Raw genomic sequence first — 12,612 nt, 5'->3', positions numbered from 1 at the left:
ATTTAATTCAACTTTCATAGGCTCCTTCCATTTAGCCCAATCATTTCTTCTATGACATTCAATGACAGATTGTGGTTCAGGATCATCATTCATAATATCAGATGTAACTAAATAAGAAAATATTGCGCTTATATTATCAGTTTCATTTTGGTCACATATTCTATTTGTTTGACCATAATTTAGTGCAACATCTTCCTTTCCTTGGGGAATTCTGATATTTCGTGTTTCTCCAGGAACATTTTCCTCATAATCTAGTGCATTTTCTACTCCTCTTCTTTTTCATGGGTTCTTATCCTTAGAACCAAATGGTCTTCCACGCTTCAGGCGTGTTTTAGACTCTTGAGTGACTTTATCATCAGATTGTTCATATGGAATTTCAATTTGAGCTGGAACATTGACAGGTGGTATATATGATTTAGTCACCCTTTTCGTGTCAGTAAATGCATCAGGTAATTGATTTTCCATTTCTTGGAAATGCATCATCTTTTGAACTTCCATTTCACATTATTTTGTGTGAGTGTCAATATATGATAAAGAAGGCTCATGCCATGAAACATCCTTTTCTGTAATCTTCTTTTCTCCCCCTAATGATGGGAAATTTTCCTCATCAAATTGGCAATCAACTAGGTGTGTTGTAAAAACATCACCTGTTAAAGGTTCAAGATATCTTATAATAGAGACTAACTCAAAACCAACATATATTCCCAACCTTCTTTGACGACCCATTTTTGTACTTTTTGGTGGTGCAATGGGGACATATACTGCACACTCAAAAATTCTCAAATGGGATATATTTGGCTCTTGACCAAAAGTAAGCTGCAGAATATACGTAATATGAAATTGGTCTCATGTGTATCAATGATTCAACATGTAGGATTGCATGGCCCCAAACAGAAACATGAAGTTTGGTTCTCATTATCAATGGTCTAGCTATTAGTTGGAGACGTTTAATCAGTGATTCAACTAAACCATTTTGTGTGTGTACATGAGCAATTGGATGCTCAACAACAATTCCTACAGACATACAATAGTCATTAAATGCTTGTGAAGTAAATTCACTAGCATTATCAAGTCTCACTCTCTTGATAGTATAATCAGGGAAATGTGTCTTTAATTTAATAATTTGAGTAAGAAACTTTGCAAATGCCATATTATGAGTTGATAATAGGCAAACATGAGACCATTTGTTGGATGCATCTATTAGGACCATAAAGTATCTAAATGGTCCAGATGGTGGATGAATTGGTCGACATATATCACCTTGAATTCTTTCTAGAAATCTAGGTGACTCCCTTTCAACTTTCATTGGAGAATGTTTTATAATTAACTTTCCAAGGGAACAAGATGTACATGTTGGATTAGGTGTCTAAGCCCATAACTATGATTGGTATGTACTTGACCCGAAAGTAGCATGGTCCATTTGGGTTGCAATTCACTGGAACAATTTGATAGGATGGATATTTGAGAAAGAGGTTATTTGTGATTTATTAATATATTATAAGTATAATATATTAATTGAGAAATCATATTATTTAATTAGTACTGATCAAGAATTAATTTGGAATTAATTTAATGATAAAAAGATATTGATTAAATTTACGGGGACTGATTAGGTAAATCAGTAATACTTATAGTTTGGACAAATGATCCATGTTGATTAGGGTTGGACTAAACCTTCATGAGAGTCCATGAATGTTTAGCCAAAAGGCCTATGAAATGTGAAGGCTCATGGTGAATTAGGGTTTGTAGCATTTGCCTTATCCACGACCAAAATTATGGTTCTGATTATGGCTTTGGTTTCGATTAAAATAGCCATGGCCTCGTCCTCGACCACGGCCACACCCTCGTCCATGTGTATTGTTTCGATAACCATCAATATTTGTAGCATTTGTTTTAGGAAGTGCTACTAATCCCGTTGGATGAGATTCATGGTTTTTTCATCAAGAGCTCATTGTTTTGCTCTACAACAAGCAGGCATGCATTCAGTTCAGAAAATTTTGTGAACTTTTGCAACTGATATTGTCGCATCAAGGTAATATTTGTTGCATGAAATGTAGAGTAAGTTTTCTTCAACATATCTTCATCGGTAACTTCTTGTCCACAATACTTGAGTTGGGAACATATTCTGAACAAAGCTGAGTTGTATTCATTTACTTTCTCGAAGTATTGAAACACCAGTGTTCTCTATTCATCTCTAGAATTTGGAAGTATAACTTCCTTTTGATGATCAAATCTTTCTTTCAAGAGATTCCAGAGAACACTTGGATTGTGCCTCCGATGATGTTAGCGCCTTAATCCATTTTGGATCTTGCTTGACAATCTCCCATATTTAATCAAACTCGAAAGCGTGCCCCATTTCGACTTGATATTGAACCTGTGTAGCTTTGTACACATCAAAATCATTCGCACCACTTTGCTTTTGCAATTCTAGTCTCATGAAAATCTCATTAAACTTGGTGCATCAACGATTGATCGCAGTCCACTTGCTACTAAGCGTATCGATATTGTGATATGATTGTTTCTTCATAAGCGTGTGGAATTTTCCGAGCATGAATTCCCAAAACCCAACTCTTCACATATCATTTCCTACGGTTGAACTCTTTGAAGTCCTGCACCACGCCACCACCAACGCGCACACCTCTTCCGGTGTGCCCTATAGTGGAGGTTCTTCTTCACTTGCCGCGACTGTCCCTTTCCTTTTCCTTTTCCCTTTCCCTCTCTCTTTCTAACTACGTCCCGCTTGTGTTTCGAGAACAAATGTTGGTTGTGTGGGTGGTGGTTGTATGGTTGTTTGTTACATGGAAGCGAAAGCACTAAAAATGTTTTGTTGAAGATTTGGGTTTTGTTGCGTGTAAGGGGATATAGGAAATTGCATTGGTGGTGAGTTTGGAGTAAAAAAGTTTCCTCGAAGCAGTATTTGTGGTGAGTTTGAGTTGAGTATGTTCATATAACTCTTGTATTGTGTCAACCCTATCTGGACGGATGTGTTTGTGTTTAGATGAAGGGTGTTCGGGTTTTACTCCATACTTGATTGAAAGGAAAAATGATTTTTTTAAAGTTGAAAGAAGTATGAAGATGAGAGAAGATTATGTATTTAAAAATTATGTATATGTATGTATTTATATGTAAAATAAAACAAGTTCAATTTTTTTTACCTAATGACCGTTCACCAACGTCATATTTTTGACCGTTCACCGTGTTACGTTTCGTTATGTGAGCAAAGGAAGGCAATGAAATAGACGATAACAGACGAAAACGAAATAGGGGTGGTGTGTAGCCATGACCATGACGTTTTTGTCAAGCCACGTCACAAGAACGAAGTTGGGCGTTGCCTACACCCATCGCTCTAAATGATTGAGAAAAAAGACCAACTGAGACATGCAACGCAAGGATGAAAACACTTAGGAAAAAACGTCCAACTTCCACTGGCCTTATATATCTCTTTAATATCATCAGGGATGTCATCCGTGTCGGTGTTGAGGTCGATGTTAGTTCGTGTGTCGAAAACTTCAAACGAACTACAATTGTGAGACCTCTTTGATTGTGCCTCCAATGATGTTAACGCCTTAATCCATTTTGGATCTTGCTTGACAATCTCCCATATTTAATCAAACTCGAAAGCGTGCCCCATTTTGACTTGAAATTGAACCTGTGTAGCTTTGTACACATCAAAATCATTCGCACCACTTTGCTTTTGCAATTCTAGTCTCATGAAAATCTCATTAAACTTGGTGCACCAACGATTGATCGCAGTCCACTTGCTACTAAGCGTATCGATATTGTGATATGATTGTTTCTTCATAAGCGTGTGGAATTTTCCGAGCATGAATTCCCAAAACCCAACTCTTCACATATCATTTCCTACGGTTGAACTCTTTGAAGTCCTGCACCACGCCACCGCCAACGCGCACTCCTCTTCCGGTGTGCACTATAGTGGAGGTTCTTCTTCACTTGTCGCGACTGTCCCTTTCCTTTTCCTATTCCCTTTCCCTCTCTCTTTCTGACTACCTCCCGCTTGTGTTTCGAGAACAAATGTTGGTTGTGTGGGTGGTGGTTGTATGGTTGTTTGTTACATGGAAGCGAAAGCACTGAAAATGTTTTGTTAAAGATTTAGGTTTTTGTTGCATGTAAGGGGATATAGGAAATTGCATTGGTGGTGAGTTCGGAGTAAAAAAGTTTCCTTGAAGCAGTATTTGCGGTGAGTTTGAGTTGAGTATGTTCATATAACTCTTGTATTGTGTCAATCCTATCTGGACAGATGTGTTTGTGTTTGGATGCGGGGTGTTCGGGTTTTACTCCATACTTGATTGAAAGGAAAAATGATTTTTTTTAAGTTGAAAGAAGTATGAAGATGAGAGAAGATTATGTATTTAAAAATTATGTATATGTATGTATTTATATGTAAAATAAAACAAGTTCATTTTTTTTGTTTTACCTAATGAACGCTCACCAACGTCATATTTTTGACCGTTCACCGTGTTACATTTCGTTATGTGAGCAATGGAAGGCAAGGAAATCGACGATAACGGACGAAAACGAAACAGGGGTGGTGTGTAGCCATGATCACGACGTTTTTGTCAAGCCACGTCACAAAAACGAAGTTGGGCGTTGCCCACACCCGTCGCTCTAAATGATTGAGAAAAAAGACCAACTCAGACATGACGCAATGATGAAACGTTTACGAAAATACGTCCAACTTCGACTGGCCTTATATATCTCTTCAATGTCATTGGGGATGTCATCCATGTCGGCGTTGAGCTCGATCTTAGTTCGTGCGTCGGAAACTTGAAAAGAACTACAATTGAGAGACCTCTTTGATTGTGCCTCCGACGATGTTAGCGCCTTAATCCATTTTGGATCTTGCTTGAAAATCTCCCATATTTAATCAAACTCGAAAGCCTGCCCCATTTCGACTTGATATTGAACATGTGTAGCTTTGTACACATCAAAATCATTCGCACCACTTTGCTTTTGCAATTCTAGTCTCATGAAAATCTCATTAAACTTGGTGCACCAACGACTGATCGCAGTCCACTTGCTACTAAGCGTATCGATATTGCGATATGATTGTTTCTTCATACGCGCGTGGAATTTTCCGAGAATGAATTCCCAAAACCCAACTCTTCACATATCATTTCCTACGGTTGAACTCTTTGGAGTCCCGCACTACGCCACCGTCAACACGCACTCCTCTTCCGGTGTGCACTATAGTGGAGGTTCTTCTTCACTTGTCACGACTGTCCCTTTCCTTATCCTTTTCCCTCTCTCTTTCTGACAACCTCCCGCTTGTGTTTCGAGAACAAATGTTGGTTATTTGGGTGGTGGTTGTATGGGTGTTTGTTACATGGAAGCGAAAGCACTGAAAATGTTTTGTTGAAAATTTGGGTTTTGTTGCATGTAAGGGGATATAGGAAATTGCACTGGTGGTGAGTTCGGAGTAAAAAAGTTTCCTTGAAGCAGTATTTGTGGTGAGTTTGAGTTGAGTATGTTCATATAACTCTTGTATTGTGTCAACCCTATCTAGACGGATGTGTTTGTGTTTGGATGCGGGGTGTTCGGGTTTTACTCCATACTTGATTGAAAGGAAAAATGATTTTTTTTTTAAATTGAAAGAAGTATGAAGATGAGAGAAGATTATGTATTTAAAAATTATGTATATGTATGTATTTATATGTAAAATAAATCAAGTTTTGTTTTACCTATTGACCGTTCACCAACGTCATATTGTTTACCGTTCACTGTGTTACGTTTTGTTATGTGGGCAATGGAAGACAATGAAATCGACGATCGTTAACGGGCGAAAACGAAATAGGGGGTGGTGTGTAGCCATGATCACGACGTTTTTGTCAAGCCACGTCACAAAAACGAAGTTGGGCGTTGCCCACGCCCTTCGCTCTAAATGATTGAGAAAAAAGACCAACTCCGACATGCAACGCAAGGATGAAAACGTTTACGAAAATACGTCCAACTTCGACCGGCCTTATATATCACTTTAGCTACCACGTATATAAAAATAAAAAATTTAAAACTCATAGAACTATTTATGCATGAGGTATCAATCGCATTTGCTTTGGCTTCTAGTAATAGTCCATTTTAAAAATAAATAATATTTTATCATAATTCTCTCTCATTATTAATTAACTAACTAAGTATTTAATGAGGCATTAAATGCAAAGTAAAGACAAAACTGTTATTTGATTATATTAAGTTAATTGTAATTAATATTTTTTTAATATGTGTGTTTTCTATGTGAAAACAATAATATTGGGATAGAGAGAGTAATATAATAGGATACTGAAAATGAAAAGTCGTACTAATTAATGTGCAAAAGTGGTCATAAATGCAATTTGTACATATTTCTTGAATTGTGGATGTGTAGCTCTGGACCATTTTCCGTTCCTGCATCGCGGTCCTTCATCTTACCACAGCCAATCTGCCATCACGAATCATTCGGGTCCCAAGTTGCTTTATTTCTCTTTAAGTCGCATAGATCGAAAAGATGAAGTTGACCTAAATAAGATCAATTTTTTGCTCTAATTATATAACTATTTTCTTTAAAAGTAGCCAAAATTATAAGAAATGACACAATAGTTATTGAAATCTTTCGTGGCACTTAATCGGCTGCAATTTTATTTATGGACTGTAATTTATAATGTTATGCATTAAACATATGTACAATCTCACTTAAAAAGATGATATAACATATGAGATTGAGGAGATCAAATCATATATAAGGCAGAGGAAATCACATATAACCAAATGGTGTCTGTGATTTATCATATGCCGAATTGGCTAAATTCGTTTTTATGTATTTTATACTTTGAAATCACAATCCAAATGACGAAATTACATACCATGATTTTGATGGCTATATCTACCGTTTTTTTTTCTTTTCTTATTTGAAGGAATATTTTCAAAGAATATTCTAGATTTGGTTTTTTTTTCTTAAAAGAATAAAGTATTATTTTAAAATTAAGTTTCATATAAGAGTCAATTACTGAAATGGTCTGATTAAAATTATACCTTTACTTCCTTTTTTTGCATTTAAATTTCATATTGATTTTCATTTTCATTTTGATTTACATGTAATTGATTATGATTTTAGAATCCTAACTCACGTTAATATATATATATATATATATATATATATATATATATATATATATATATATATATATATATATATATATATATATATATATATATATATATATATATATACTAGTTTATAACCCGTAGAAACCACGGTTACAAAATTGATTAAATATTCATAGTAAAAAATTCAAAATTATTAATCAATTATTTTATATAAAATCTTAAATACATTATTAATTAAGAGATTTTTTTATTAGTTATGTAAAATTATAATTATTGATTCAAATAAATATGTGTAATTAATTTATCATATATATTAGACTCTTTTTATTTGTGAACTAATGAAAACAATAATATAAAATTTAAAATTTAAAATAAAGAATAAATAGATTGACAAATAACATCACATTAATTAGGAGGTTTAATGAATTTAAAATGGAGAATTAATAGAATGACAAGTGACATCATATTAATTAGGAGTTCTAATATTATGACACTTGGCAAAATGACTACTCTTTTATTAGTATATATATATATATATATATATATATATATATATATAATTTAATTTAAAAATAAAAGAAAAAATGTTATTGATCTCAAACCAAAGAGGATGAAGACGGTGATTGCAAAATAAGACATTACATGGATTTATATGGATATAAGAAGATGACCAAGACGGTATGTGAAGAGGATGAAGACGTTAAAGGATTTGAAATCAATTTTCATGGTTTAATAGTGGTATATGAATATGATGATGACGAGAAGGATCTAAAATTAATTTCAAGGATCGTGGGTTTGGTGATGGTCGTTGGAGGATCTGAAATCGAGCAACAATAAAGAAACTGAAAAGAAAAAAGAGCAAATTTTCATCCTTGTTTAGTAGAAATCAAACAAAGGTGTACATCTAATGGTTTCATGTCATCGATGGTGGAGATGGTCCAATGGTTGCAATGGTCTAGTGGTTTTTGACAACCAATGGTGGATTTACAATGTAGATCGGCAGGTGGTCTAGTTGTTTCGAGCGGTATGGTATTGGATCTAAAATCGAGAAACAATTGGTGGTGGTTACTGGAGGATCTGAAATTAACCAACAATGGTAAAATTTAGTATAAAAATAGCAAATTCGCCTCATCGAAGTATTAGAAATCAAACAACAGTGCAAAAATCAAGCAACAATCGAGAAAGGTGACATTAATGTTTTTCTATTTTTATTTTCAGGATTCAACTCTTCATCATTCTCCCATAGTGCATAGGGTGATCCTCCATCCCTTGATTCAAAATAAGTTGAAGGTATGAATGTTGATGTTGGTTCCCCTGATCAAGATACACATTTTCATAATTCTCCACCTCTAGCCCAACCTAATCCCACCTCATCCGCTACTTCTCCAAACCTTAACAACCAGATCCTCACATCACTTAACACACTGATTGGGTATCTTAACTCTTTTCAGATCAATTGGATCATCTCGAAGCTGAAGTTGTTGAAATCAAACAAGTTGTGTGACCCCCTAACACTTTCACCTTTGTTCATCCTCCTCCTCCCAACAATCATCCGCCACCGCCACCACCTCCTCCAACATATCCTCCACCTCCTCTTCATCCCTCAAATCTACTTTCTGATGGGATATGAACCATCGTCAAAGACCAAACGGGAGAACAGAAGCAATAATATTTTCTAATATGTGGACTCGTAACAACTAGCTATGACACAAACAATCTATGCAACTTTATGGATTTAATAGAACGAATCATGCCTTTGTGTTTTTCTTCGACTTCTTAGGTCTCGCCAGTTAATCGAACTTGAGAACCCAACATAGATTTCCTCTCTTGTGATCGCACCCAAGATGCAAAACACCAACAGGTTTGAAAGTAACTCGAGAACAAGCAGGAATACGACTCGATTAAAGAATCAGACAACAACCACGACATGGAAAATTATGTACCACAACGTGGCGAACGAGATCCAACTATTATAGGGTTTTTCTTTAGATTTTCGAACTTTGGTGGTGAAAGACTATTTTCTCATGCATCAAAAACCAGATTTTGACCCTTCTATATATAGGGAGGTGATTTGAAACCTTATAGATAATTAATTACCAAATATAGTTGTAATTTTCTAGGCTTTTGGTAATCATCCAAGTATCAAATCATTATAGAATATTCCATACTATTTATATTTATGATTAATTCATTAAACTATTAATTAATTCACAAAACAAGTCCCTAAAATAAATATCTTTCAATTCTGCTTTACTTGCCTCTTGCGTGTAACCCAAAATGACACTACTATTTATAGTAATATTACCGGCTAGTTATGGTTATGGGTACTAATCTCCATCACCTTCACCACCTCCTCTACATTCTCAACACATCATTGATACTTCTATTGGGTGTGCTGATGATTCCAAAAAGGGGAGAATGAATTTGAGGACTCTTCGTTTTTTGAGGAATAAGTTGGTTATGACTATACTAGAACTAAAGTTGTTACAGAATCTAAAGATAAGAAGTAAGAGAGTGATGATGATCATCATCATAATAACACCGGGGAAGGGCTATTTAGCATTTCATTTCTAGGGGACTTCTGTAGCACCTGGTTCCCGGTACGTACTTCTTGTAATTTTAAATTCTTAATTCTTGCATTTTGCCTTGGACTCGACGAGTTGAAGGACCAACTCGCCGAGTAGGAGCGAGATGGGACACGGGGTCCGAGCCGTGGACTCGGCGAGTAGGCCCTGTTTGGGCAAAAACCCTAACTCGAGCATTGTCACCCTATTTAAGCACATTAACTCGGCCCCTTGTCCTTAACACTTCCAGAGAGCTGTAGTGAGAGTCCCTAGTCCCCCATTTTGTGCTTGTGAGTGAGTCCTTGATTGGTGAAGGGAATTGGAGCTTAGAAGAAGAAGAGAAGAGTTTGAGGAGTGCAAGAGTGGGAGTAGATCCAAAATCTACTTTGGGAGAAGCTTTCATTCAGGTAGTAAAGTCTCTACCTTGATCTATAGTTCTTTAGATCCCATTTTGTCCCAATTTGGTGGTTTGCAAGCCCTAAAACACCAAACTCCATGTGTTTGTGCTTAATAATCCGAAAGGACTTCAATCTAGACTTTATGGACGTGTTAGAAGCATAAAGTTGCTGTGGTTGAAGTGATTAAGGACCCCATGGAGTGCATGACCTCTTAAAGAGCTTAGAATTCCATTTCTGAGCTTATAGGGCCATGCATGCACGTAAAGTTTGCAACTTTACGTGTTAAGCATGCCCTAGGATCATAGATCTGTGGTTTTGAAGAGTTGCATGTCTCAGATTTGGCTCATATGGGAAATGGGTCAAGGGACTCGGCGAGTCCCAAGGTGGAACTCGGCGAGTTCTATGAATACGGCCTTAGACTCGGCGAGTTGGATGAACAACTCGGCGAGTCCTATGAAGATTGCCTGGTACTCGACGAGTTGTTCTTCAAACTCGGTGAGTTGCGTGAACTGTTATTGTGTACGAAGGGTTTAAGTGCCAGAAGTCCAACCCTTCGTGTTTTCACGTAGGATTAGCAATCTAATGTGTTTCGTTAGTCCCAGAAACCCCAGATCCTCATAAAGGATGTTCGGATAAGGATCTGGAAGCAGGTGGGGAGTCTGCTCGCATGGACTCGGCGAGTTGTTCATGGACTCGGTGAGTCAGGTCAACTGGTAGTTGATTTTGACTTTGACTCTTGGTTGGTTAGGGGTAAATGGTCATTTTACCCTGAGGTCGGTTAGCAGTATTTGACTAAGTGTTTTGTGGGAATTATTAGCCGGAGGATTTCCGGAGCAGCAACAGCAGAAGACAGTTAGTTCCCACACCGATCAACAGCTACTTTGAGGTGAGTTACCTTCCAGTAGCGGTGGGTCTACGGCCACAATGTCGGCCCACCAGTAGGAGTTGTATGTTAGATGATTGTCTTTGTGATAACATCTAGGTTTTCTACTACCTGATATGTTATATGCTGGCATGATATGTATATGTGATAGTAGTAGAGTTCGGTTGTCAGGACCGAAGGTTAGGTCAGACACCCCAGATATGTCTGACAGTATGTGATAATACGTTTATATGTTGGCATGATATGTTATATGTGATAGTGGTAGTAGGAGGGAATAGTCCCCAAGTTTCGGTCGTTAGGACCGAAGGGTAGATCAGACACCCCAGATATGTCTGATAATGTGTTATGTTACGATATATGTGATAGTAGCAGTAGGGGGTGAAATAGTCCCCGAGGATCGGTTGTTAGGACCGATGGGTAGTCAGCACCCCAGAACGGCTTGACACGGGTAGTCAGCACCCCAGAACGGCTTGACACGGGTAGGTCGACACCCCAGAATGACCGTACCGGGTAGGTCGGGCACCACAGAATTGCCCGACAGTATGCATGATATGTGATTGTATGGTATGCGGTATGTCGGGGGAACTCACTAAGCTTCGTGCTTACAGTTTTCAGTTTTGGTTTCAGGTACCTCTTCTTCGAAGGGGAAGGAGCTGGCGCGGTAGCGGTACATCACAAACATGCTTTGTATTCCGCATTATGATATCATCCTGGGGAATTGTACTCTGACACTTTTATGTTTATAACAATGTTTTTCCGACATGCAACATCTTTTGTGAAATGATATGATCGTTGAATGATTTATTCCTATATGTTTTGCTAAGTACCTGTTTTAAAAATGAAATTTTTGGCTCGTATTTTTGGGATGTTACAAGTTGGTATCAGATCCCTGGTTTGAGGGACTCGGACACACCTTCAGGGGGTGTCTGAACTCAAATCGAGGGATTAAAAGATTTTAAGAAAGAAAATATTTTCGGAAAAGCTAAGAAAAGAGTTTTAAGAAGGAACGAAGTGTGTGATGTGCGCGACCGGCCGAGCTCAAGTAAGTATTCCCTAAAGTACCTATACAAGCTTATGTTATGTTATCAGTTTCAGTAGAACAACATGCTAGAATAGGACTAAGGATCTAGGATTGATGCCTTATGTGCCTCGTTTATGTGCATCAGTATATGAAAATTGCATGCTAGAATTGAGTAGACAGCAGTAGGATAGCCTGTTTAGGTTATGCCTGATAGTATGAGTTTAGCACTGTATGCTAGTTTAGTTTTTTTTTCTCTATGAGAACGGATTTGCTTGAGATTGTTCCCTTTTGTCTGAATGCTGCTTGCTTTGTGCTTTGTGGGATTCTGAGTGATGGGAGTTAGCCATTAGGTGAATACGTCACGTCACATGTGATCAGGGTTGAATAATCTTAGAGTGCCGGATTTGGCCCTATTGCGCAGCTCTTGTTTGAGTCTAACCGTTATAGGGACGAGTCTGTTACTCGAAGGATTATCCGAGCCTCATCACATGTGATGGTGTTCAGGTAATGGCTAACTGGCATTACAAGGAGGCCTTCAGCAGCTGAGGACCGGATAGGGTGGTGTTAGAGGTTTCCCTAGGGCAAGCCTAGGATGAGTATTGCAGTGATCAGCGGTGGTGAAAGGGACCTGGTGGAGTCAAGGCAAAC

The 12,612-nt window shown here is 37.4% G+C and overlaps 1 protein-coding gene across 1 annotated transcript; it reads right to left on the bottom strand.

Moving 5' to 3' along the window:
• Window positions 1-504: 504 nt before the first annotated feature.
• Window positions 505-1,150, bottom strand: LOC128132495 (uncharacterized). Its single transcript, XM_052769096.1, has 2 exons — window positions 899-1,150; window positions 505-816 (listed from the first exon to the last, which is right to left on the bottom strand). The coding sequence occupies exons 1-2, from the start codon at window positions 1,148-1,150 to the stop codon at window positions 505-507; spliced, it is 564 nt and encodes a 187-aa protein (XP_052625056.1).
• Window positions 1,151-12,612: the final 11,462 nt, after the last annotated feature.

The sequence above is a fragment of the Lactuca sativa genome, chromosome 2, assembly GCF_002870075.4.
Source record: "Lactuca sativa cultivar Salinas chromosome 2, Lsat_Salinas_v11, whole genome shotgun sequence".
Lineage (NCBI taxonomy): Eukaryota > Viridiplantae > Streptophyta > Magnoliopsida > Asterales > Asteraceae > Lactuca > Lactuca sativa.
This window is presented reverse-complemented; position numbering and strand designations above follow the sequence as displayed.

Bases quoted from the DNA above. Each gene is read 5' to 3' on its own strand.
- LOC128132495 (XM_052769096.1), bottom strand. From the start codon at position 1,150: ATGGCATTTGCAAAGTTTCTTACTCAAATTATTAAATTAAAGACACAT. The intron at 817-898 runs GTTTCTGTTTGG...TATATTCTGCAG, and splicing joins TAATGAGAACCAAACTTCAT to CTTACTTTTGGTCAAGAGCC.